Raw genomic sequence first — 27807 nt, forward strand, 5'->3', positions numbered from 1 at the left:
AAGTCTATGCTTTGGGAATTGCTCTAATTGTTATGAAATTATTACTTATGTTAAATCTGCCTCAGCAAGTTCCCCTTCCTTTTGGCTTCCCATTTCTCTTGGTTCTAAATTGAACAAATCTAATCTTTACCATGATGGCTTATCAAATTGTAAAGCTATCAAGTAAGTATTCCACACTACTGATTCTTCTCCAGCCTAAAAATCCCTGGTTCCTTAAACTAATTCTCTTATGGCATGGCTAGCTCTGTCTTCTGTCTGTTTTGTTGTCCCATCTATTCCAATCAGTGATTCCCTTTTTTGATCTTTTTCAAAATAAGGTTTAAAAATGATCCCGAGTTATGAATTCAATTTAAACTTCCTTGTCAGCCTCTGAACACTGAGTTTTACTATTACTGACTCCATTCTTACAATACTGTGGCATACTTTTGTACTCTTATAATCTCTCCTACCTACCTGGGTTTTAGCTAGTTCTAGAGGGCAAAAGCTGTGATGAATCCTCTCAAGCTAGAAAAAGTAGATTGATTGGGCAATATTGCCATCCAAGGACCAGCCTACTTAATAAGAAAACCCTTCATTAACTAAACAATCATCAACTGATGAATTTTTTGGCCATAGCAACTCATAAAACATTTGCAAAGGCACATTAGAAGTTGCAATCTGTACCAGTAGAGAACAGTCAGTAAAACTATATATTATCTTTTGAATGTAACAAAAAATGTAACTTACACTCTCCAGAATTTTTGAGAGTTGCTTGCTAATTAGGGGAGAAAGAAAAAGGCTGTGGTCTTGAGACAATGAAAGATATGAGACACTAAGTGTCATAGAAGATACGTGACATAATGGTAATAATAGTTCACAAATAATAATGAAGGTGTAATGGACAGATAATGTGTTTCTGACTTTTTCCCTCAGGTTTTCTCAGAGTCCCAAAATTACATTACAGAATCTGCCTCGAAATGTTACCTTCTTAACAAGCAGCAAAAGGCTACAACAGTTATTAAAGGCACAGGAAGAGTTGGATAAAAAGATGCAGAGAGAACTGACAATAAAGGCACAAGTAGAACAAGAAATGATCCAGCTGAATGGGGAACTGAACAAAGCACGAGCCCAAAGGAAGCAGCTCGTAGAAGATCATTGCCAGATACAAAATGAAATCAAACCATTTTTAAGTGACAACCATATCCTGATGGGATACCTTCCTGACCCAACCAAGAAAACACAAGTGGCACCAATTAAGGTATGGGATCAACACACACAGCAGCAGGAGCAGATCAAACACGAACAGCAGCAGTTGGTCTCCAGTTATGAGTCCAATATATTAAATCTACAGGAGGAGCTACTGCAACTGGAGATGCTCCAAGCCCATCTGAAAAAGAAGATTCAAGGATTAAATGCCAGGAGAATAGTTCAGATGACCCAAGAGGAGCAGATCAAATCGCTGCAAATGTTAGAACCTCTAGTCCAGAAGGAGGCAGAAGAACAGCTTCGTAGGGCACAAGGCTCTCTCATTGCAGAGTGGAGAGCACTGAAGCATCAGCTGTCTGATGTAGAGCTATTGCTGGAGAAAAGTAAGATTGGGAAGTATAGCCGTATCCTGGAGCAGGCAGCAGATAAATCTATTGTGAGTTTCACCCGACACCTGCAAGGTGAGAATGAACATTTGCATAAGGAAGTAAAGCAGCTCCTTCAAGAAGCCGAGGAGGTTGAGGCCCAGCGGATTAGGCTTCGAAGGCAGAAGCAGCAGCTACAACTAGAGGAGTGTTGCCAGGAGAGTATTAAACGAGGGAGGAAGCTTAAACTCCCACGAGCTAATCCCTATCAGAAAGGACAAATCAGTCCAAAGACCATACTGGCTCCTCTCCAAAGTACCAAACCAAGGTTGAATCCATCCTAAATGGGGAAAATATTTATTATATGTCCACCTATATAGATGTTTTTAGTTACTGTACAAAGCAACTTAAATGGGAAAAAAAAATATAAAATAACAGGCTATCAAATTACAGAATGAAGGATGAAACACAAAAGTGGCAAAAGACCATACTGAAAAAACCTTTTTTTTGTAAAACTTTTGTTGAAAGTGACTTTTAATAGCTTATTGAAATTATTAGGGGAAGGAGTTGGGCCTTCCTCTACAGTACTATTTAATGTTTATTTCCTGGAGTTACCTGTAACTCCCTCACTCACCTCATCCTCTGATGACAAACAGCATCTTCCTGAAATCTCCTAGTACCTCAACACTAAACTGACCAGGCTTTCCTGGCTGTTTACCAAACACTCCCTACAATGGCTCAGAAGAAGTGCAAGTCAAGCTATGGGTTGTTCATGTTTTCTTTTGGCCTCATTGTTTATCTTTCTTCAAATGATAAACTTATTTCTTTGATGGCAACCATTTATGTTGACTCTAGAATGCTAGTATAGACATTCCAAAATCTTAGGTTAGCAAATACATGTAGTCCCCACTTGTTATTTTTAATTCTTGTTGCCTTGGTCTTTACACCCATTTGTTTGAACTATTCCAACACAAACCAGGAAGTACAAGACTTACTCAAAATGCTGTTAGCAAACCTGAAACTTGATGGTGTGAGAAGGGATTGTTATACTTGTGTGCCAAAGACCTAACAATTGCCTTTTAGCTTTTGGTTTGTCTTGATGTTCCAATGAAGCATGAACTACTCTTGAAACATGTCAACTGAAGGTCAAGAAAGTGACCTAATAGAATTCTCTATTTTCTGGTAGCATTGTTTTGATTTGATACTGAGTAGCTTATGTTTAATTTTTTATTTAAATGAGATAGTAGGTGAAAAGATGTAAGGATTGGTCTTTTTTTTAAACAAAGCTTTGCAATGGGAGAAATAATTTTCATTGTAGCATTCTAGCCAATGAAATGATTTAGGATACCTATACTACTAGGGCATTTGAGAGAAAAAGCTGTTTCAGTTCAGGTTTCCTTGGATAACTTTTGAAAGAGAAAAGCAGCAGCATTCAAATCATCTGATTCCAAACTTCTGAATTCCAAGATTATTTTAATGTATATTTTAGTTCAAAATTATATTTTTATATATGTACATTTGTAGTGTATTGGGGCCCTCGTCTAAAAATGTTTTAGAATACATTCCTTTTTTTAGGACTATAAGCATAGGATTACTATTTCAGATTATTATGGTTTTATAGTAGTTATCTTTATTCATAACATTTTTAATCATAAGAATGTTATATTTAATGGCTTGCTCAAGATAAAAACCTTCAATTGTAACATCATGCAAAAAAGAAAACAAAATTTTTTTTATGATGTGGTTTTCAGGAATTCATTGTCAAGAAAGCCATCAATAGCAAGAGCCTAGTAATTCAGATGTAATTCTTATTGAATAAATTGTTCAAACATTTGTCTTTGGAATTTTGGGGGTCTTTATAAATAAGGACTACAAAATAAGGATCTCCAAATTAAACATCTCTTCACTGTTGCCATCAACACTTGGAACCAGCAATTTATTTTTTTATATGTTGAAACGAGTGATTACCAAAATATTGTTGATAAAGAATTCAAGTTCTACCTGTGACTCTGTGTGGCAGCTGAACAAGTCAATCTTTTGGAGTTCTTAGTCAACTATAAATTGCAGAGAAGGTATCATCCTGTACTGGTATGGGGAAGTCTCCTATTCCTAAAAAGACATTTTTTTCTCTTTTTGCATAAAAACTAGTGAACTACAATTTATTCACTGACCTGGTATGATTTATTACTGGCCCACTGTTTTCCAACACACCACAATGCTTCTTCCTTATTAATACCTATTGGTTGGTTCATGCTTTTAAGTTACAAAACTTCATTCTTTATACAGGAACCACAACTTGCTATAAAACACATGGTCAGCTTGCATCTCATACTTCCAGATCCTTCCCCCTTCCTCCTTTTTAAGATTTCTAGCTACAAACCTAGAATGAATTCTTTTTTAAGCCCAATCTTAAATATAAATCAGACATAGCCTAGGTGTCCACTCTAGTCATTATTGGTGCCTAGTACTCTCCCCATACCTTTTTTTCCTAGTCAATAGTGTTCCCATGTGTGTATACTTACTTAGACCCATAAACATACACAAATACATGTATGACCCACAGACACAAATGCTAACTCAGAGCAGGGGTTATAACTGGAAAAGGCCCAAAGTTGTAGGACCAGGCTGCAAGAGTCATAGTCTAGAGAAGGTTCATGTAAATAAATGGCTTTTCTTATTGCTTGCGCAGTTATCATATACATTGAGGCAGTATGGGAAATAGCCAAAGAAACTAGGGATGAAAGATGAAGCACTTGCTTCTAAAGAAAACAGTTAAATATGACTAGGAGTCAAGGAGCAGCAATCATTTCCTTCTTGCTATTCTGAAAACAATTCCGCATTTCCATTCTTTTAAAACATGGGAAGAGTATTTCCAGCCTGCTGGACATATTGTTCCTTGTTTTGATGTTATTTCTGGACATCAGAGACAAAAAGTTTCATATTTCACCATGGAGGAAAAAGCTTGCTAATTTCCTTTTTACTTGCCCAAGTTCATGGGTGATTTCTTTTCTTCTGGAAAGCCAACAATCTTTAAGAAAAAGACCACTAAAGTTGGATACAATGGTATTTTGAATCCCTAAGATCAAGAATCATTACTATTATCACATATTGAATCTTGAGGCTTCAAGACCACACTGAAAGCCCACTAGTGAAGTAGATAGGAGACATTATAAAGAATTCTCTTCTTTTCCTCTAAACCAAGAATTTTAAACCTCTTTTGTGTTTCGGGTGACCCCTTCTCAGAATGTTTTTAAATGTGCAATATAAATACAGAAGATTACAAAGAAAACCAATTATATTGAAATATAGTTATAAAAATATTAGGAGAAAACAGTTCAAATACCCCAGGTTAGGAATCCTTGCACTAAACTTTTTTCCACAGGTTCAAATCTAGCCTCAGATACTTCCTAACTATAACCCTGAACAAGTCACATAACCCCCACTGCCTAGCCCTTAGTGCTCTTCTGCTTTGGAACCAATACACAGCAGAGATTCTAAGATGGAAGGGTTTAAAAAAAAAAAAAAAGCTGGTCAAATATGAAGTTTGAGAGTAGCTCAAGATGTTCTAGTGAATGTATAGGTGATCTACAGGGGAGGTATTCACCTTGGTTCACAAACCTGTCTCTTCTATTTGAACTATCAAATAGCACTACAGAGTTATCCTATACTCCTCTCAGCATTTGGTGAAAGTACTTGAGTTCATCTTATGAAAAGTGAAGATGGAAGGGGGGGATAGAAGGCTTGTATTCACAAGGTGTCTAAAGGGCAGAGGAAATACCTGGAATCTAGAAAATACAAATGTCCTTGCTGTTTCAGGAAGGTCTAGTCACTAACATGCCAGTTCATATAGAAATTTAGGCACCTCTAAGCATCAGTCCTAAAATTCATATAGGGACTCGGTCACCATTTCAGTACTAAACTATAGCAGCAAGCACACTGATTTTTCTCTTCCACAGTCATCTCTCAAGTGTTATGGATGAGCATCTTGGGCAGAACATGGATAGTGCTTTGAATCTGACCTAGGCAGAATGGCACTGAAATCACAATTATCATCTTGCTGTTAATGCTGAGTTGCAGCCTCCTCTCCATTTTCTCATCATTAAGAAAAAAAAAAAATGGGTTCTGTGAAAGAGAACACGAAGGAGTCTGAATACTGTGTCTTGATAGGAGTCAAAATAACTCAAATGGATGGGCAACTCGGGTGTCTCATCCTCTAATTTCTTTTCATAAGCTTGGGTTAATTTCTAGCCATCAAGGAAACATATTTCTGGTTAAAAAATAATTCTACCCAAATATTTGTCAATTAACAATCATAAACTCAATGGCAAGCCAAGGTGTGAATTGCCTCTAAGGGAGATTAAGGAATTAATCTCTAAAAATAAACTAAATTCTAAAATAATTATTTTGTCAACAATGGGTTTACCTCTCCCTTGTACCCACATAATTCATACCTTATGATAGGAGACAGCAGGAATGTGTATATTCAAGATAAGCATCTGCCTTAAAGAGACTAGTTTAAATTATTTTTGACTATGGCCCAAGGAAAGGCAAAGATAGACTGCCTCCAAAAGATCTAAGGTAAAGTTGTACAATTGTTTTCACCTTTAATTTACTTCAGATTTAGTTTCATTGACCATTTCTATCAGCATGCTGATCTCCTTGGTTATATGCTGACTGAGTAGCCCAACAGCAAACGGGAGTCAAAGAACAGCTAGAGACATTGGTCTAGTAAAGGGACATTTATTTCCTTCAATGTTACCACTTACACCTCAAGTTTTAACTTATACCGGATGTATACATCACTCTTCCATAGTCCCCATTTGCTGTATAGCCTGGATTTCAGGGCACAGTCGTGCAAGAAAGAATAGAGTAAATACAGAAGGTTCTTCCTGTCTTGTTGCTCCTGGGACTTGAGGCCAGGTTTTACTACCCACTTATTAGAAACAGAACTTTTTGTGAGGTGCTCTTGAGGTGAGATCAACTGAGATAGCCAACTTAACATCATTTCTCCAAACTCCTGTTTTATCTTTGTTTTTTGTTCTTTTTATTGGGGGGAAAGGGGGAGTGTTAAGAAATGCAACAGCAAACTGGAAGAATTCATCTTCCAGAATCTGAAAAAGTGATACATGCCACTTGCCTTTATTTGTAACATGTGCCAGAGACAAGGATCAGATTCTTCATGTTCTACAACACATGAGACAAACAGGAGCAAGGCAATGTGACCTGAATTTTGGGGGAAGAAGGTAGAGAGACCAAGAATAACAAGGAGCTGATACAAATGACACTCCAAAGAATGCCAATCTCGGAAATAAACATCCTAATAGGGATGGCTGGATATGCAGGAGGGTAAAAGAGGAAAGTCTCTTTTTTTCCAGCTCCAGCTAAGTGCTCATATCCAGTCCTGAAAACTCAGGATGCTAGACTAAGGGGTCTCCCAAGAGAGGGTCCCATAATTACCACCCTGCAAAAGGGTGAAAACCCACAGAGAATTCAGAAAAGAGGCAGCACAATGACTGGAGGGAGAGGTAAGGGTTTAAACTGTGGAGAATGGCTAAAGTTCAGTGTGAATAAATGGAAGCCCAAGGGAAAGGGCATGTGCATTTAAGCTACTGACACACATGGCATCACTAGGAACAGCAAGACACCAAGCACACCTAGTGAGATGCCTCTTAAACAATTAAAACTAATGCAGTGCAGAACAAGCTGACCTCAGTAACAGATGTGATCCCAAACACCAGGAAACCTCATGCTGGACAGTAATGCTTGCTTTGCTCAATCCTTTCTACTCATTTTACAGTTATTCATGAACTTCTGTGGAGCCTATTTTTCAAGACTATGAATTCAGTACAAGAAGCATTTCCCAGCACACCCAATGTATAAGACCAGTCTTCTGACTCACTCTGAGTCCATGTTGAACTGGGCTATTTGGGTCTAATCTAGCCCCGTGTCAAGGTCATGCCATCAGAAGGAACAACTGGGCTAACAGAAAAAAATGCCTGACAAGATACCGGCACCAAAACAGAGGCATCTAGACTAGTTATATACGAAGCGTAATATCATAAACTGTATGTGTAGTAAAGAGAGGCTGGGCTGTTTTACAGATTAGACAGTGGGTTTCAGTAGTGGGTAGAGGAGTTGGGTAAGGAAAAGCAGGAGAAAATTTTCCTGATCCCAAACCCTAAACCTCAGCTTTTAATACAGTCTAATTATAATCACTTCACCTCAAGAAGGAAACAGCCAACAGCCAGGAGTTTCCCAGTCTTCTTGAGGGAAAGAAGTTATGACATCAGCATGGTAAAGATAACAGCAGAACTTTAAGGCTGCACAAGAGTTGGGGAGACAAGACTTTCTGAGGAGTGGGAGCCCAGAAGTCCAAGAGGAAGGGGACAAGTAGGAATGACTGAGAAATTTACTAAAGAGGAAGGGATTGAGAGGACTCCCCAGGCCAAGGGCCTCTGGGCCAACAGTGCCCCATCCCTTCATGCAGAGATGCTCTCACACTAGCCTGTTATTTCCTTCCACGTTTATGGCTGGTCTTTGAGAGCTTCACTGTCTGGAAACACACTGGCATGGGTACTTGCTCTGGCTCTAGCTCCTCTCCTTCACCGTTCTCACAAGAGACTGAGCCTGCCAGGCCTTTCCCTCCCCGACGATCTGGTTCCTTTTTGTCAGATGCAGCCTCTGGCGGCCGCTGCTGTTTTCTACTGGCCCTTGGTGACCTCCTCTTCTTGTGCTGTTGCCATCGTCTCTGCTCCTCCTGTTGATGCTGCATCTTCATTAGCTTCTCAAAGCTTTTGGTTGTGTTGGTATTTACCATGAACCAATCCTAGGGATTCAGAAGAGAAAGGTCATCAGTTCAAGACAAGTGGGGAGGATTCAGAAGAAAGGGTGTGAAGAATAAGTGAAAACAAGTACAGGGGAAAGGCAAGACAGTGGAGAAAGAAAAGATACAACTCTCTGTAGAGTAACAGATTAAAAAGGTAGCAAGATCAGAGACACGAATTGGGTAGGAGAGAAAGTGGGCTAACTAAGTTAAAAAATATATATATTTCTATAAATCTAGACATAGGCAACTGGAGAAAGGGATTTAACATTTCTGTATAGAAACAAAGCAGATCCTAATTTAGAGATGGTAAATATTTCTGTTGGTCCTAAGGCAAAGAATCACTTAAAAAAAGACTTTGGAGAATACAAGTTAACTAGATTTGGGAATATGGTTAAAATAACTCTCATGCCTTTAGATAAAAAAATCTTAAATGTCAATTTTAGGATTTTCCCCAACTCCAATCTCATTAAATAGAATACTAACTGTATATGTGTGATCAAAAATGTAAAGGCCATACCACCAAAAAAATTAGAAATCATAAACCTTTTATAGATATAATTGTATTTTTAACCAAACAAGGGATAGAGGCAACTATGAAAGAAAAAATAGGTCACTGTAATTACATGAAATTGAAAAGCATCTGCAAAAACAAAACTAGTGCTTCTAGAATAAGAAGGGAATCAGGATAATGAAAAAAAAATCTTTGTATCAAATTTCTTAAAAAAGTATTTGTTATGCAAGATGTGCAGACAACTTACAAATATATTTAAGGCCAAAAACCACTCTCCCCAGTAGATATGTAGTCAAAGGATATGTGTAAACAGTTCTCAAAGAATTACAAACTATTAATAACATGAAAGAATGCTCCAAACCACTAATATGAGAAATACAAGAAAGAAAAAAACTCTGAATTTTCATATTATACTCAGCAAACTGGAAAAGATGAAAAAAAGATGAGAATTAATGCAGTAGTAATTATATGAAGGGGGGTGGGTAGCTCAGTGGATTGAGAGCCAAGCCTAGAGACAGGAGGGTCCTAGGTTCAAATGTGGCCTCAGACATTTCCTAGCTGTGTGACCCTGGGCAAGTCACTTAACTCCCATTGCCCAGCCCTTACCACTCTTCTGCCTTGGAACCAATACATAGTATTGATTCTATAGCAGAAAGTAAGGGTTTAAAAAAAAAAAAAAAAGATAGGCACATTAGTGCTGTATTTGGAGGAGTTGGAAATTTTTTAGGAAAACATTTTTGGAATTGTTTAAACTGCAAATCAAATGACTAAAATGCCCATACCTTTTGACCCAGAGATTCTACTGATTAGCACATATCCCAAGGAGATCACTGATAGAAAGAAATTATCTGTATACATTAAAATATTTATAGCAGTATTTTTTGTGGTTGCAAAGAACTGGAAATAAAGTAGTTGCCCATCAATTAAGGAACAACTACAGAAAACTATGGTACATGAATGTAGTGGAATACTGCTATCCACTAAGAAACAATGAATATAATGACTACAAAAGGCCAAGTGGAGTGAGCAGAGCCAAGTTAATATACATAATAATTACAACAATGTAAATGAAAAGAATTACCACAAAACTGAAAATGAATGTTGCAAAATTACAAAGATCAAGTATGGTCCCAAAAAGAGATGAGAAGAAACCTTTATACCTACTCCTTTGCATAGGGGAGCAGTCCATTTTTAAGCAATTGACTGCAAAGGTCTTTTCCCAATGTACTGAATGTTTTTCCTTTTTTAAAAAAAAAAATTCTTACCTTCTGCCTTAGAATCAATTCTGTGTATTGGTTCCAAGGCAGAAGAGCAATAAGGGCTAGACCAGCGTTGGTGAAGTATTGGCACACGTGCCTAGCTGGTCCTTGGGGAGCTGCTCCATTCCCTCCTCTTCCCAGCACCCGAGGGACATTTTTTACATGCCCTACTCCTCTGTTCAGGGGCCCAAAGCAAGCACTTCCTCCCTCTGCTGTCTTGGGCAATTGAGGAAGGGAGGAGGAGAGGCTGTCTTGGGCAATTGAGGAAGGGAGGAGGAGAGGGCCTCATAGGCAGTTTGAATTTGTTCTCTGGGCAGTCGAACTGGAAAACCTTCTCCAACACTGGTCTAGGTAATAGGGGTTAAGTGACTTGCCCAAGGTCATAGATAGACATTCCTTCCTAAGTAGACCAAATTTGAATCCAGCCTCCCCCCCCCCCTTCTCTAATCCTAGCTCTCAATATACTGAGTCACCTAACTGCCCTGTCTTCTTTTTCTTAAATTCTTTGGTATATGGGATGGCTCTCTAGGGCAAAGGAAAGGAGGTATATAGGAAGAAATTTAGATAATGTAAGAACAAAAGCTATCGATAAGAATTTATTGAAAAACATTAATAGTGTCACTTCTGAACATACAAATGGAGAAAAGGACTCTCATGCTTCCAACACCAAGGATCATGAATTATAGAATAACATAAAACAGAAATCTCACCTCGGCATGGACAGAGTTGATGTGATATTTGACACCACTCTCTGACACAAACTCCTTCTCACACAGGAGGCACTTATATTTTCCAGCCACAAAGTCTCCCTGTCTCAGAGAGAGAGAGAGAGAGAGAGAGAGAGAGAGAGAGAAAGTTTCTTGGTAAATTCAAGAACTTACCATTAGGTCTAGGAATCCTGAGGGATAAAAATGAAGGAAGAGGGAGATGACTTTAGCAAAGGACAGAAGGGCAAAAAACCATGGAAAGGATTTGTCAGCAGACTGGCTCTGCTTTCACACAACCAAGGACATGTATACCTTAAAGCCATTGTGCACCAAACTATAATTCCACCTTCTAGAGAATCTGTATTTCTCTCTTTGCCACTTGAACATCAGTGTTTCTCTTTTCCCACTTTCATACCCAAGTTCCCTTGCTTCCAAAAAGGGTCACTTACTGCAAAGTCCCTAATCTAAACTCTAGAGGTAATAATTTGCTGTTCTCTACATTAAAAAAGAAACAAAGCAGTTTGGAGAGCTCCACCCTATAATTCTCCACTATAATATCTGCAGCTACCAAGAGAGCCTTATAAAGGGTATCATCCACAACACCTTAGTGTATAGATTCTTTGAAACAAAAACTAAGGTGACAAACTTCTAACCATTCTTGAACAGATCTTGGCTTGGAGGTCTAAAACTCCCTTACCACTCTGGACTGAGATTTTTCTACTCTCCTGAAGCTTCAGGTTTCCATGATGCTCATTTTATGTAAAAAGTAATTTCCAAATAGAGATGGTAAGAGGTGCCTTTCCATGATACAACCCATAGCTCTGAGCTGTAAGACACATGGGTCAACATGAAAGAGAGTTCAACAAGGTAAACAAATGTTAAATTTGCATCCTGTTCTATCTCCTAACCCCAGAGGCCAGAACAATTTTGACTGATTTAGAGAATCTTCACTCTGGAATAGCATCCAAGTTGGTCCTGAAAAAGATAAGTATCAGGCCAACATGGCATTTTTGGTAGGTTTATTCTAGGCTTTAGCCTAATCTAGCAAAGCTGGATCCCTAGACTAGACTCATAACTAATATAATCTCCAAATTCTTCCAAAATAGAGATGACTTGTGGCTAGGCTGGACCTTTCAAGGACTTTTATGACTACAGTTAACTCTTAAAACCCAAATCACACCTGGAGCCCTGAGACCAAACAAGAACCCAAACTAGCTTCTGAAAATGCTAGGATGCCCGATGAACCAATGTTTAACCCTAATTTAACCCTAACCCTAATTGCATTTTCTTCCATGTCAGATGATTTCAGATCCAGATATTTGGGCAATAGAAGGGTACAAAGTAAGGCAGTAAATAAAGTTACAAACCAATGTGCAAGTGCCCAGGTGAGCCTTGAGACCAGACACACTACTGTAGACAGATTCACAGCCCTGAGGGATAAAAGAGGAAATAGGGTTAATACCACTCAAAATAAAATTCTTTCCCAATAGTCTGATCAAGTTCTTTGCAGTCCAACATTGTTGGAAGGAGCAAGGAGACTAAGAAACAGCACATCAAGCATAAGAGAGAAATGATTTAAAATGTTCACATATTGAAAAGCAACAAGGAAAAGTAAGAAGAAGGGAGAAAAAGCAGAGAATTGTAGACTCTCACAAGATGGAGAGGATCTCACAGGTCACTTAGTCCAACACAAATCTGGTGAAGAATTTCTTCTACAACAATGGTAAATTGACATCCAGAATGTTAACAGAAGATACCCAGGGACAGGGAACTCACTGCTTCCCAAGGGAGCCTTTACAAACCTAACCAATTCTCATCATTAAAAGTTTTTCCTTGTCTCTCTGAGATCAAATGTAACAAACTTATATATTAAATAATTAGATTCATTATATATTGATTTTATTATACATTAAATATTATATCATAGAAATTATAAGCTATATATACTATATAAATTATGAACATTACATATTAAATATTATGCATTAAAATTAAATTAAATATATATTAAAAGCTATATTATAGCTCTCTGAATATGTGAAGACAGCTATTATGCTTTCCTAAGTCTTCTCTGATTCCTTCAAATTTCATAAGAACAATGTGTTGTAGTGAATGGCAGTAGAACAGAATGCATCAGTTCAAATCCTATCTCTAATACTTAAAAATTATTTATCAATGCAAAAATCATTTCATTCTGAATTTCAACTTCTTCATCTTTACAATAAAGATACTTATAGTACCTACTTCACAAGGCTGTTGTGAGGCTCAAATGAGATAATACACATAAAGCAGTCTTGCAAATTTGAAAGGATTATATTACATGTCAAGTTATTTTTACTGTAATTATTGCTGTTCTGTAATATGGTCTCTAGTCCCCTCACCACACAGGTCCCTCTCCTCTGGACATACTTTCAGCTTATCTTCTTCCTAAAATGTGATATTTGGAACTGAAAAAAAAAATACTCACAGAGTAATCTGATCAGGACCAAGTATAACAATCAGTCCATATCCATCAATCAAGAAACATCTATTAAATGCCTTCTATGTGAAAGTACTGTGCTAAGTGCTAGGATACAAAAAGAGGGGGGGAAAAGTCCCTGACCTCATATGTATATGAGCATATAATCTAATGGGGAAGACAATACACAAATAAATATATATAAACTACATGGAGGATAAATAAGAAATAACTTCCAGAGGGAAGGCACTAGAATTAAAAGGGTTGGTGAAAGCTTCTAATAGAAGATGGTATTTTACTTGGGAGTTAAAAAAAGCCAAGGAGATCAGTAGCATTCTAGGCATGGGGCATAGCCAGAGAAAATGCCAGGAGCCGACAACTTGGAGGCACTAGATAAGAGATGAAGAAGAGGGGAAAAGAGGGAATTCAAGGTAAAAAGCCTCAATTTTTTATTAAATATGAGACAAGGTTCTTAGCTGAGTGGTAGGGAAAGTGATATCCATGAGAAGTTTGAGGAAGAATGAAAATGTTTGGAAGAGTCATCATGGAAAGTGGGATTGAGAGTTGATAAGGCAAGTATAAAAGAACTGCCTAGTACCAGTGAAAATCCCAGTTGAGTTTTTGTTAACATAAAATTGCAGTGAACTAGTCAGAACAGTTTAATGATTTTCTCCATCTTTGTTTTGACAGCACCTATGTAGGAGTGAAAAGACCTGACTAATAGGAGTGATCCAGGCTGAGGTTTCCTAAGGTATAATCAGTGGGATTCAAGAAGAGGGGATACAAAAATAAAGAATAATAAAATAAAAGAAGAGGGGATAGTGTTGAGTAGAATTGGTTCACCAAAAGGTCAAGATGTAGAAAAGAGGGTAGGGTGGCTAGTGCCGGAGAAATGGCCTGGGAGAGAATTGAGGGATCAGGGACTGGAAATCACAGTGAGGATGAAAAGTAGGATTACGACAAGCAGAACTATTATATCCACTGTCCAAGATTCTATGTCTTTCTTAATGATACCTAAGGTCATGTTCACTTTTTGAGTTACTGTGCCATATTATTGAGTATGAAATGAATATAGTAACAATTCCACTACAAAAGTATCTGTTAATTGATTTTTCCCCTCTGACATCAATGACCAAACAGGAAAAGAGAGTTAAGATGAAATGAGTATTAAATGTATTTAGTTCTCTAAATTACTATAACTATATATTTTTTTAAAAGTAGATTCAGAGTTCATAGTGATTGTCTCTTAAAAAATCCAAGTAATAAAGGTGGTATCACACAAGTATACTAAATCCAGCTAAGAGATCAGAAATGCTTAAATCTGATTCTCAACTTGTGCATGAAAACAGGCTATTTTGAAATGAAGAGCTAACAAGCAAACTACCATGTTACCCCTCCTACATGCCCAACAGTACTATACATACACAGTAGACTCTTAATAAATTCTTACTAAATAAATGGAAAAGAAGAAATCACCTGGTTGGGACAATGGACACGATGATACATCTTGATCTCTGACTTCCATTTGTAGAGTACTTCCTGGCTGAAGGTGGGTAGTCCAGGACGAGTGTATTTCAGCTACAGGTCAAGAATATAGCTTGTCAGAAAACCCAGACCCTACCTAATATACTCTTAAGTATTACCCCAAGTCCCTCATGTTGGCAAGTATGGAATTCCAGAGTCCTGCATGAAATAATAATAATGATAATAAGAATAATGTTTTATATTATGCTTTAAAGTATTTAAGGCAGTTTACATATGCCAGGACATTTGATCTCCTTAATGACCCTGAGAGATAAGTACTATTTTATTATCCCTGTTTTATAAATGAGGAAACTATGGCTGAGAAAGATTAAGAGAATGGCCCAGGGTCACACAACTAATAAGTGAGGCCAGATTTGAATGTCTTCCTGATTCCAGGGCTCAGCACCCTACTATGAAACCTAGAAGCCTTGACATGAGAAAACTCTTACGTTCCTTAATTAAGTATTCATTAGACTTTTGTTGAATTGGATTGAACTTAAATTTGCAAACAAGGTTTATTCCTTAATCTCTCTAGACCTCAGTTTCCTCCTCTGTAAAATAAAGTCAGAATAAATGACTTCTGAGGTCTTTTCCAACTCTAAATTTATGATCCTATGCTCTCTTGGTTAATGTACTATTAAAATTAAATACAGAACATAACAGTAAGTTCTCAGGAAGTCCTCTATTCAGAAAGACTTCGGTGTGTATATTATGGCTTGTGATGTCAACATTTATCATGCTACAATCATTTATTTAAAGACGGGGGGCGGGGGCAGCTGGGTAGCTCAGTGGAGTGAGAGTCAGGCCTAGAGACAGGAGGTCCTAGGTTCAAACCCCGCCTCAGCCACTTCCTAGCTGTGTGACCCTGGGCAAGTCACTTGACCCCCATTGCCCACCCTTACCAATCTTCCACCTATGAGACAATACACCGAAGTACAAGGGTTTAAAAAAAAAAAAAAAAAAGTAAAAGTAAAGACAGAGGGGACCTTTGAGAAGAGTTCTTAGGAAGCTATAATATATATGTACTTTATCCTTGTTGGAAGAGAAACAAGTATGAAAAACTAACTGAATCTTTTTTCAAAATAGTACTTATTTTCAATTCAAGAACTTGAGATAAATTCCTATCCACTATTAAGTCAAGAAACTGTTTTAGTTTTTAGATCAAAGGAAAAGTAACTGTAAGTGTCTGTGCTATGACACTTTTGTTAAGTTTTTTTTTTTGTATGGTGCTCAAAGTCCTGGACTAGACCTAAGCTGTTGCCCTTCATTAATTAGAACCACAGACAAACCAAAGTTCTGGCCCATCCCCTATTCAAATTGGTGATTCATGCAATCACCTCCCCTTCCACCATATATCATCCTCACCTCCTATCTAGATTGTGCTCCTTTCCTAGGTGATCTAAACACTCTATGCAGCTTCCATACCTCAATTCCCCTAAATATGCCATTAAACGAGTATCCCAATGAAGTAAATGCTAAGCAAAGGGTCGATCCATATAGTGGGATTCAAGGCTTTATTAGAACTAGTCCAATTAAGACAACTCCTGAAGGAAAAGAATGAAAGATTATCTAGCACCTCCTCCAGGATCAGATATTTGGAACTGGACTAATTTTCAGAATGGGGATACATGTTAGTCTTGGTACCATATAGCAAGGAGTTGCCAAAGTGAAGTTATTTTATAAAAGTGAGCATAGTATTCCATAAGATGAGTTTGGGTTTCAACCTTACCTTCCGGTCATCAGGAACCAGGTCCTGAAGCACCTTCTTCTTAGGCCACTCTTTGGCCAGTTCAGCATTGGCTAGCTCCTGCAGGTAGTATACAGCCACCTTGGCTGATCGCCTCTGCACACGACCCCCAGTACCCGTCTCCAAACTCAGTTCTCTTAAGCTCTCTGGTCGACCTGACTCTGGAAAGAAGGGCATCTGGAGATAGGAGTCGGAGAGACTCGAGTCAGATGAGCAATCTTAGTCAGAACCAGAAAATATGATTATAATATCACCACCACCAAATAAATATTCAACATAACTCAACCACTATTGGTTTGCTAATTGATGCTAATCAATTAGCAAACCTAGCCCATCTTTACAAGTATAAAACCTACAATTCAAAACAAAAAGGAGCTGGTTCTTAAGTTAGTAAACATGCTGTACCAAGGACAGAGATTTCTTATTTGCTCTGGAACGATGCCCACAAATACTGGTTCTCCCCAATAAGACACTAGGCAGAGGTAGGATTGTGTAAGGCAATTATAAGAAATTTTCAGTCTCTAGGAAGACCATACCAACTTACTAAAAATGTTCTTGGCTCTGGCTTTTCTAATTTATTAATATTCTAGAGATGAAGAAGGAAATGAGTATGAAAAAAGATATGTGTCAAGAGTCAAAAAGAAGAAAGGAGAATTATTAGGTAGTTAGTACTCACAGGTCCATGTTCAGACCGCAGGTGATACATAAGTCCAGCCTTTGATCCATATGCCTTCCCACAATGGTGACATTTCAGTGTCATCTTCTCCAGCTCTGCAGCTTCTTTGCCACATTTTCGGATGTGATACAAGTAGCCCATGATGCTTGTGAAGCTGCCAGAGCAACTCTAAACATGAGAAGGAGGTCTAAAATCTAACCTTATTCCCTTTGACACACTCCCAAATTTCACAGCCTCCATATCTCCTGTTGACATTACAACATGAATATGCCTTTCCAACATCCCCTATCTGACACAATCCTTTCTCACTCCCAATTCAATCTCTACTCCAAGCCCCAGCATGACTACAACTAAAAGGAGAACATGTCTCGACTAAAGACTAGTTCTGTAGAGATTCAGCCTAAACCAAATATCAAAATATATACCAACACAAAAACTTCAATCCAGACTTCCTAAGAAGCTGAATGTTTGGATTCTCTCCATCCATTTCAGAAAGAAGAATAAACCATTCCCAAAGTTGGAAGGTGGGAAAGAAATCTCTAGAGGAAAAGGAACTGAAAGAAAAAAGCTGTCTTGCAAGGGTACACTAATGAGGCAATAGCTAGAGGGCAAAGAACTTCATTAGGTTTGAGAAAACTAGGAGGAAACTATCCTTGAGGTTGGCAGGGTGGAGAATGATTCTGGAGGACAGAACAGAATGTATCCTCAGGATAAGAGAAGCTAAGCTGTTCCTGGACTCAAACAGACTAATGGAAGCAAAGCTGAGAGGTCAAGAGACTCCAGCTCAGAAAAGGGTCCTACCTCCCGTGTGCACTTGAGCTTGCCCATTCTCTTCAGGACCTTTCGGAGTCTCTCTCTCTCATTTGGCTCATCTAGCTCTCCTCCATCTTTTAGGATTGGCTAAGAAGGAACAAGAAAAGACAGGAAGATGGGAAAAGGACAAATATTAATTAGTAATACCTAGATAACAACAATAATAGCTAACATTTATATACAACTTTAAAGATTGCAAAGCGCTTTACAAATATCTCCTTTTAAGTCAGACAACAAAAAAGGAGAGGAGAGATAGAATATGCCTGAAGGAAGCCAAGCAATAAGTTGTCTGAACCCCCAAACCAACAGTAATTGCAATCAGAATATACTCTCTGAGCCCTGCCTTTAACTTGGACCAGTCACCATGGACATATCTATTAATCTTCAATAGGTTAACACAGCAACGTTGGCTGAACTAGCTATAGATTCAGCTTTAAATTTTAGTCCTCTGACTAAAAGGGTCCATCAGCTCATGCTGCTGTCTAAGCCTCAGTCTTGAACATTTACTCTGGGAGCTTTTTACCAATCAGATGAGAAGTGTCTAGGCCCTAGGCCCTTTCCCCTGGCCCAGTGAAACAAGAAGTTTTCTTACCAAATTATTATGATCTGCCATGACATGATACTTCATCCCTGCCAAAGACCGAAGTTGCTTCCCACAGTGGTGACAGGTGTACATCTCCTGAAAGGTTAAAGAATCCCTCAGTGCCATAAGTAAATAAAAGCTAGCAAGAATGATCAATAGAGAACATAAGCCACAAAATCTGCTCAAATCTGCATATATGTCACCCCCCTCCCCACCAACCCAACACATACTAGGTCCATATAACCCAAACTACTCACATATGCATCCAGAAGGATAAGGAAAAACAGCTCATTAGCATGTATTTATTGTGAAACAGAAGCTCTTTGAAGGCAGAGACTATTTTGTTTTTGTATCTCCAGTGCTTCACATTTAGCTCAATCTGCCAGTACTTGCTTAATAAATGCTTACTGAGTTAATCTGAATTGCCTAACAGTATTTAGAGCCAGAGATCTGGGGACATGAGTGCAAATGTTTCACAGTCCCATTCTCACCTGTCTGCAGTTTCCCATGTGCTTCTTCAGACCCTCTACTGTCTTTCTCACCACTGCCCGACAAGTTGGACAAGAGACTCTGCCTTTATCCAAGATCTCCAGATACCACTGTTCCTCCAAACTGCCTGCAGAGGAAAGAAGCACTTCACGGATGGATGGATGCTCCCCCAAAAGAGCACAGTCACATAACTAGAGAAAGACACTCTCCAAAGATTGCCTTGCCTGTGAGAACACAATAAAATGTTTTGGGGTCTCATTCTCTGGGAGAGGAACCAGCATTAGGGCATAAGGAGTAATAAGGAGGGGGCAACTAGGTGGCTCCTAGTGACAAGAGGTCCTGGGTTCAATTCTGGCCTCAGATACTTCCTAGCTTTGTGAACAAGTACCTTAATTGCCTAGCCCTTACATCTCTTCTGCCTTGGAACCAATATACAGCATTAATTCTAAGATGGTAGGTAGGGGCTTTAAAAAAAATGCTAAGGGGGAAAGATATGCCTCCAAAAGAAACAACAAACCTCTCAAGGACTCTAGGAATAGTCAGAGTAATTTCAACACTTCAAAAATTTGGTTTTTTTTCACCTGTGTGAGTACTGCCTCTCTTGATTCATTTATACCTTCATGAGCTGCTAGAGCAAAAAACATTATCTGGTGGTCAGTCTCTTGGTGGTAACATTTTCCAAATTCAGCTAGGCTAGTTCTCAAAAGTGTCCATAATTAGGCCCCATACTCAAAGCTCTTTCAGTTTGGTAGACTCTGACAAAGCTTCCCTGCCACAGCCTCTGAGAATGCTGGGTAACCTCCCCCACAAGATCAAGAATAGGAGGACTTCAATGGAATGTCAATTCAACTATCACAGAAGTAACTTCCAATACTCTTAGCTTCAATACAAATATACTGGGAAGGATGAGATTGAGACATATGTAACATAGCAGTGCTTCCCAGACCATCAGTTCCAACCTAGCCTCCATTGCCACCATCCGAAGATGCAATCCCTTCGGAGACTGACCTTGGCAATTGCTTCTACAGGTGCAAACCTTGCCTTCTTTGCAGTTATGACTACTGAAGACTTGGAAAAGGAAATTCTAACCAACAAATTCCTTGGCACCATTAATTAGTTAAAAGTAAAAAGCAAATAATGTTTTTTCTGTGAAAATGAATTAAATAATATACAGCATTACCATCCTCAGTGTGGCTATTACCTAAGGATCATGTGTTCATTCTATCTGTATGGCCAGCATTCAGTACAATGCTTCACACATATTAAGTGCTTAATAAATACTCATTCACTCATTCATTCAACTAATGAAATCTTCCAATGATAAACATACCTGCTGGATAACTTGGTGGATCTTTCCGGATATAACGGCTCTGGGTTCTAGGGCTATGTGGAGCTCTAGTCCGCTGTTTCTTTCCTATTGCAAGAGACAGTTGAAACCCAAAATATCAGTTTTTCTGACCCCCAAAACTTTTAACCCCCCCAAAAAATCTGACTTCCTGTCAAATCACAGAAAAATAGGAAGGCAGTCCAAAGGTCTTTTCCAGTTTCTTAGAATGGAAATGGTTCTCAGAGCTAGTAGATCAGACAAGGATTTGAAAACCAGTACTAAAGTCTACTTTTTGCCTCTGAAGGACTCAAACTCAGCCACCCCATGAGGGAAGGTACATGTCATTTCCTTTACCAGAAAGCTTTTGCTTCTTCTGAGGAAATTCTTCATAGTCTTCATCTTCTTCCCCACTAGTCTTCCTCTTCCCTTTGCCTGTCACTCCACCTGTAAGCACAGAACAGAAAGCAACTCAGCTTGAGGCTATCTAGGTCTACTGTCAAGACATCCATTATGTTTTAATTTACTCAACACAAAATCCAGGGGAAGGGTCATAAAAGTCATAAACCTCACAAAGATATTTATGTACATTTCTAGTTAATGTATGAGCATAGCTTTTGCACAAAGACCACTGAGTCCTCATCTTACTCTTCATTCACATATGACAGAGGAACAGAGGTTAAAGAACTCTACATGGACATACACAGACATAAGCCAATCTAAAGAATAACTTATTAAACCATAAGTCAGGGAACAGAGAGGTTAGCAATTAAATCTAATCACTAAAGTAGCAGGGAGGATCAGAAATTGCTGGTTTGAAAGGCTTGTCAGAATGGTTTCAGCTTTTGCTGCTACTAAGCTGCCATCTTGGCTCCAACAATCCAAGAAATTGCTGAGTAGAGTTATCATTACCATGATCCCCTAGGTCTATAAGCTGGTACTTTATGATTAGGACTGAGATATCCATAATAAAAGTTTTATAGACAGGAAAAACAAAATGTTAGTAATGCAGGATGGCATAAAGCCCTAAAATATGGTTATGCCTAATATACAGTTAAGTATTTTTTTCAAGGAATTTGCATTTATTAACTAGAAAGTCAACTCCCTGACCCAGGAAGAAGAAACATTCCTGTAAGGAATGCAGGGTTCATACCTTCACCTTGGGGTTGAGAAGCTGCTTTGATCCCTCTCATTTCCAACCAATATGTCGGCTTTCGGATAGACGTACGACCACCACTCACCAACTTTCGGGAAGAGGAAGAGGAAGAGGAAGAGAATGCTTCACTTTGGGAATCATGGCCAGGTGAAGTTTCCTGGAAGTTGCTATCCTCTGTGGCACAATGGATCCTGGTAGTAATACAATACAGAGAAAGGTACACACCAAAGAGCAATGTTTCTGCTTTTTTGTTTTTAATTATAAAAAAGACAATGAGCGAATATATTCCCAAAGCAAACAGCTATGAAGTCAGAGCATCAAAGAATATGTTTCAATGTCAATCAAATAAACCTGAAAACAAAACGTAAGACAGATTTAATGATATAAAATCACCGTTGGGATACAAGATAATCAAGGGAAATGGCAAGCAACTGGCATCAATGATTATAATTATTATTACTCTTACAAAGTTCATACTAAGAACTGGGATTAGGAGAAGGGCATTGAAATTTTGTAGAACAGGAAACTACCTTAAATGCCATATAAGGAGCTCTGGATCCAGAATCCAAGAGGAGTCAGCAGAAAACTAAGGAGTAGACAAAAGTGACAGAGCAGAAAGAATGCAATTTATGGCTCCCAGACTGTCCCAATTCTCCCTAGATTCTGAGTTTTAAGGTGTCCCATCTCATTGTCAAATTCCATTATCAGACTCGGAAGCATGTGTGATCTCATTATTGGTACCTTCTTCCCACTGTGCTGAATATCACGCATCTAATTTCTTCTATCTTGCACAGACTCTTGTCCATGTCTTTCCATAAATCTTCCTCAAGGAGTTTAGACAGTGTTTGGAGCCTTTCATCTCCTGACACTGTTCAAATCCAAATAAAGTGTCCCTCAGTTAGTTATTCCTTCCTCTCCCAACATCATCAACCCACCTCCTTTTCTGGTCACAGATGTCTGATGACATTTTTAATAGTTTCTCCTGAATAAATTGATAAGCATCATATAGCCTACTCACATCCCCAACCCTTTATATGCATGAATGATCCCATTCCATTCCATCTTTTCTAACAGATATCTTCTCTATCATCCTTACTCTCTCAACAAACTTCAATTTCTCCCAATCAACTGACTGCTTTCCTATTGCTTATTTATACACATGCTGTCTTCGCCATCTTCCAAAAATAGACCCATCCATTCCTGCTAGCTATTGTACTTTTTTTTTCTTTTTGTGGCTATACTCCCTTGAGTGTATAATCTATAAACCATCTATAATTAACACCTCTACTTTTTTTCTCTCAAGTCCCTGCTTAACTCTGTAGTCTGGCATCTGACCTCATCACTCAAATAAAATTGTTCTCTACCAAGTTGCCAGTGATTTCTTAATAACTAAATCTACAGCCCTTTTCTCAGTCCTCGTCCTTCTTGACCTCTAGGCAGCCTTTCGTACTGTCAACTTCTTCTCTCTAGGTTTTCACACTGCTCTGACACTCTCCTGGTTCCCCTATCTGACCATTCTTTCTCAGTTTCTTTTGCTGGAAATTCATCTCCTAACAAACAGTTGTTCCCCCAGAGCAGAGCTCTATATACTATTTCACTAGGAGATCTCATCAGCTTCCATGAATTGATCTCTATGAAGATGATTCTAAGATCTATTTGTTCAGATCCACCCTCTCCCTTGACCTTCAGTCTCACATCTCCAATGGCATATTGAACATCTCAATATGAATATCTAAGAGACATCTTAAACTCAATCCTAAATGGAACTCATTATGTCTCCTTCAAAACCCTCCCCTCTTCCTAACTTGCCTGACACTGCAATGGGTACCACCAATTTGCAAGTCACCCAAATTCACAACATAGGTACCTCACTGTCATTATGGCCAATCAGTTGCCAAATCCTGTCATTTTACCTTTATAACATCTCCCCTTCTCTCCTCTGACACTGTCACCACTCTGGTGTAGGCTCTTATCACCCAATATTTATACTACTGCAATAGCCTACTAGTCATTCTACCCTCACTCCAATATATTCTCCATTCAGCTGTCAATCTGATATTCCTAAAGCATAAGTCTAACCATGTCACTTCTCCCAAGCTCCATTTGATCAACTTCAATTATTGCCTCTGGAATCAAATATAATATCTTTTGGCTTTTAAAACTGTCCATGATTTGGCCTCTTCCTATTTTTACCATCTCATAGACCTCCCCCCACACTTCCCACATATTCAGGGATGCAGTGACACTGGCTTTTTTGCTGTTCCAGGTACTCTCTCCTACATCATCTCTACCACATGGCTTCCTTCAAGTCTCAACTAAAGTCTCACCTTCTTCAAGGAGCCTTTCCCAATCCTCCTTAGTATTAGTATTATTCTTTTGAAATTATTGCCACCTTACCCTGTATATATTTCTTTGTAGAAAACTGTTTGCAGACTATGAGATCCTAGAGAACAGGGTCTGTTTTTGCCTTGCTCTGAATCCTCAATACTTAGCACAGTGCCTAGCAGAGTGGGTGCTTAATGAATACTAGTTGACTTAACATATATCGTGTACTTCTCCATCATTCTTTGAGTGATCTACAAATTTAGTTCCTCAGGGAGCAATGTGTTTCATTACTCACAGATATATGGTATCACCAAAAGAATAGTAATGTTAAAATATATGATCTTTTGTTTCCAGGAGTTTAATGTCTTTAGAATCACTACATTGTTGTTTTCCAGTCAGCCCAGACTACTCTCCTGGTTAAACTCTGGACCCAGCTCATAAATGATTCATGTATATACTCTAGCCAAGATATAACTTCTATGGGTGGTCCATCCAAACACATATCATAGTTTGAATGAATAACAAGCACACTTCATCCGCTTGGGTTTTCCTGTGTGAACAGTTAGGCAGAACTCTTCTGAGTACTTATGAACATAATTCTAATTCAGAGGGTTCTTCAATGTTCCCAAGTTTGATACAAATCAGTAATGTCATCAATGCCACCTACAGAAACACTTAAAAGAACCTCTCTAGGGAAACCCAATTCAATCTGGACTACAGCCTGGGTAAATGTGTCTCCTTATTTTATGCCACATTTGACATTAATAATGACAGGGTCAAAGAAAATTCTCTATTGTTAATATTTTTAAGGAATTTTAACATATGTATGAGAGATCCCTTTTCAGAGAAGAGGTCATTAAGGGGCAATTTGCTATTTAAAAAAAATCAAATGCTTTTTAATAGTCACCAAATAATAAACACAGTTGGATTCTTGCATCTTTCAGTCAAATCTTCAGACTGAAGATATGGTTTGCTATAATCTATAAAAGTCATCCTGTTTCCTTCTTGTGATTTCATCAAAGGTACTCTTGATGAGTTTAGATTATTCTCACAAAGATTTTTATATAGAAAGTATAAATAACATATGTCAGTAGTTACTTATATTTTCTGTCACCTTTTTTTTTTAAGGTAACATTAAAAGTCCTTGATTTTTTCCAAACATTTAGGACACTCCTCCCCTCTTCCATATATCTTGAGAATCCATTTGGCAATGCCTTCAGAATTTTGTTGCCTCCAACACAGATCTGTACAAATATGGTCTAAGCCAGTTGCTCTTCCCCATCCTCTTTACTTTAGTCTCGTTTTTATTTCCTCCTGAATGCTATCAGGAACTGTGATATTGGAATTTAACTGTAGTAGCTCCATCACTGATGGTAAAAGGAGTTTTGTTACAGAAATCTTGATCTTTTCCCTTTTTCATCTTTCAACTTTCTCCTGGGGCCATCCTTAAATGGCCTTGGAATGCTGGTTCTCTCTCCAAGTTTTCTGTAAACTTTTTATCTTCACTGCTTCTTGCTATTTTATGAGATGATGCTACTCACAATCTTCTATCATTCTCCTCCATAAGATTTTCAAAAGAGCTTATGTTTTAATTGGCACTGTCCTTGGCTTTCATATTTCTCCATTTGGCAAGGGGACTGAATACTTCATGGCTGAGACAGTGAGTGGTAAGTTCTTTTGGTCTCCTTGTGACGAGTGATTTGTAACAGTTAAGCTTCCTTAGGAAAGAGTAAAGGTATGTGTCAATTTCTTTACTTTTATTCATTTCCCATTTTTGGCACCAACAGCTTGTCAGGTTAAAGGTGCCTTAATTGCAAGTCATATTTTCTCTGACTCTTCTAAACTGCTATTTATTCTGATATTTGTTCTAACAAGTTTATGGTCTATTTCATTCAAAGAGAGCTAATTCTGAAATGTCTTCCACATCAGCAACTAGCAGTTTCCTGTCTGTTAAAATAGAAGCAAATTTTATTCTTATGACATTTGGTGTTTGACATGTTGAGCATTCCCTGACTCCCTTTTTTTTGTTGTTGCTGTGGTCACTTTTTAAATTTTTCATATTAATTTTATTTTTGTAAGTAAATAATCTTATAAAACCAAAACTCCAAAACATATTCCCATATAAAGGAGTAAGAAATCATATACTTCCATCTGCATTCCTACTCTCAACAGTTCTTTCTCTGGAGGTGGAGAGCATTCTTTGTCATAATTCCCTCAGAATTGTTCTGGATGATTGTATTTCTGTTAGTAGTTAAGTCAATCATATTTGATCATTCTACAATATTGCTCTTACTATGTACAATATTTTCCTGCTTCTGCTTATTTCACTATATCAGTTCATGTAGATCTTTCCAGCTCTTCCTGAAATCGTGTTCATCATTCCTTACAGCACAATAGTATTCCATCACCATCATGTACCACAATTTGTTTAGACATTCCCTAATTGAGGAACATCCCTTTAGTTTCCAATTTTTTGCCACCACAAAAAGAGCAGCTATAAATATTTTTGTTCAAACAGGTCCTTTCCCATTTCCTGTCTCCCTTTTAAAAAAAAGTCTCCATGATAGGCCAATATGAGGAGGCTTCTATATCATCCACCAGTCTTTGGTTTCTCATCTCTTACTCCATAACTCTGTTTTCTGATATAATTTCCCCTATCCTTCCCAAGTCCATTTTTTTTTCCATTTAAGTCTCCTACATACCTTTTCTTATTCTTCCTTTTCCCTCTAGTTATTAGGACAGTTTCCTTCTTCAAATCACTTTGTATTTACTTACCTGCATACACATTATATCGCTCCACAGAAATAGACATTCTTAGAAAGTAAAGAGTATTCAGTTTTGTCTTTTTAAATATCCAGTGCCTAGCATATAGTAGAAGTAGGGCTTTCCTATTTGTTGCCTACAGATGGCTAGATGGTGCTATAGATAGAGCTGGGCTTAGAGTTCAAATCCAGTTTCAAAAACCGTGGGGAAGTCACTTAACCTGTTTACCTCAGTTGCCTCAATTGTAAAATGGGGAAAATAATAGTATCTACTTTCCTGAGGTTGTTGTAAAGATTAAATGAGATACATAGCACAGTGTTTGGCATACAGTAAGTGCTACATAAATGCTAACTATTATTAATTTGAAGGATCTTATTAACATCTTCACAGAATTGCGTTACCCCTTATCTCCTACAACACACCACAACACAATAGATCTTCCCAGTGATTTTTTGCAAATGCTTATTTTGACCATTACTAGACAAGAAGACCAAGTACCCTATGAAAAGATATTTCTTATTGATTCTGGACACTGATTAACAAAAAAACCCTGTACCAACTATCCAAGGAAAGCCAATTGTAACTTTCTGTATCTTCTGATTTTATGTTCAATGAGCATGTCAAGAATTACATAATTCATTTCCATTAGTAGTCATGTCTACTTGGTCACTGACAAGGACCTCTTATCTATAGAACCAAGAGTTACATTAATGTTTATAGACAGTCTAAAATATGACTCTTAGCACACTGTGAACCCTTTTCCACTCACCTGCCATTGTCACTGGAGAAGGGGAAGAGGGTGACAGTACTAAATGATATTTTACTGTATAACAGTTTGTTGCATTGGTTGCCATAATCAAAGAATTCATCTGTAAGTGGCTAACCTAATGGTCTCTTCATATTTAGATAGACCAATCCCAAAAAACAAATCTTTGCTCAGATTATCCTTCAAGTCTTCCCAGGTTAGCAGAACCTGCGAAAGTTTATACTCTACTTCTAGAACCCAGGATTCACCTCTAAATAGACAGAAAAGCATAATCATGCTCTAAAGCAAACCAACTCCAGGACTCAATTATCCTGCCTTTGCTCCCAAACG

The 27807-nt window shown here is 38.1% G+C and overlaps 2 protein-coding genes across 2 annotated transcripts in view; one reads left to right on the forward strand and one right to left on the reverse strand.

The window, feature by feature from the left end:
- Positions 1-891: 891 nt before the first annotated feature.
- On the forward strand, positions 892-3129 carry CCDC121 (coiled-coil domain containing 121). The gene has a single exon (XM_044659598.1). The coding sequence runs from the start codon at positions 1028-1030 to the stop codon at positions 1892-1894; it is 867 nt and encodes a 288-aa protein (XP_044515533.1). The 5' UTR covers positions 892-1027; the 3' UTR covers positions 1895-3129.
- A 3145-nt stretch (positions 3130-6274) lies between these two features.
- Positions 6275-27807, reverse strand: part of ZNF512 (zinc finger protein 512) — a 31369-nt gene continuing 9836 nt past the window's right edge. The window contains exons 3-14 of the mRNA XM_044663711.1: positions 21621-21814; positions 20825-20914; positions 20474-20557; positions 19146-19270; positions 18664-18750; positions 18060-18158; positions 17259-17426; positions 16565-16759; positions 14788-14889; positions 12221-12283; positions 10857-10955; positions 6275-8376 (exon numbers count right to left, since the gene is read on the reverse strand). Coding sequence (XP_044519646.1) covers positions 8059-8376; positions 10857-10955; positions 12221-12283; positions 14788-14889; positions 16565-16759; positions 17259-17426; positions 18060-18158; positions 18664-18750; positions 19146-19270; positions 20474-20557; positions 20825-20914; positions 21621-21814 — 1624 coding nt within the window. The 3' untranslated portion in view covers positions 6275-8058. The remainder of the gene's footprint in view (positions 8377-10856; positions 10956-12220; positions 12284-14787; positions 14890-16564; positions 16760-17258; positions 17427-18059; positions 18159-18663; positions 18751-19145; positions 19271-20473; positions 20558-20824; positions 20915-21620; positions 21815-27807) is intronic.

Source organism: Gracilinanus agilis, chromosome 2, assembly GCF_016433145.1.
Source record: "Gracilinanus agilis isolate LMUSP501 chromosome 2, AgileGrace, whole genome shotgun sequence".
In the NCBI taxonomy this organism is placed as follows: Eukaryota; Metazoa; Chordata; class Mammalia; order Didelphimorphia; family Didelphidae; genus Gracilinanus; species Gracilinanus agilis.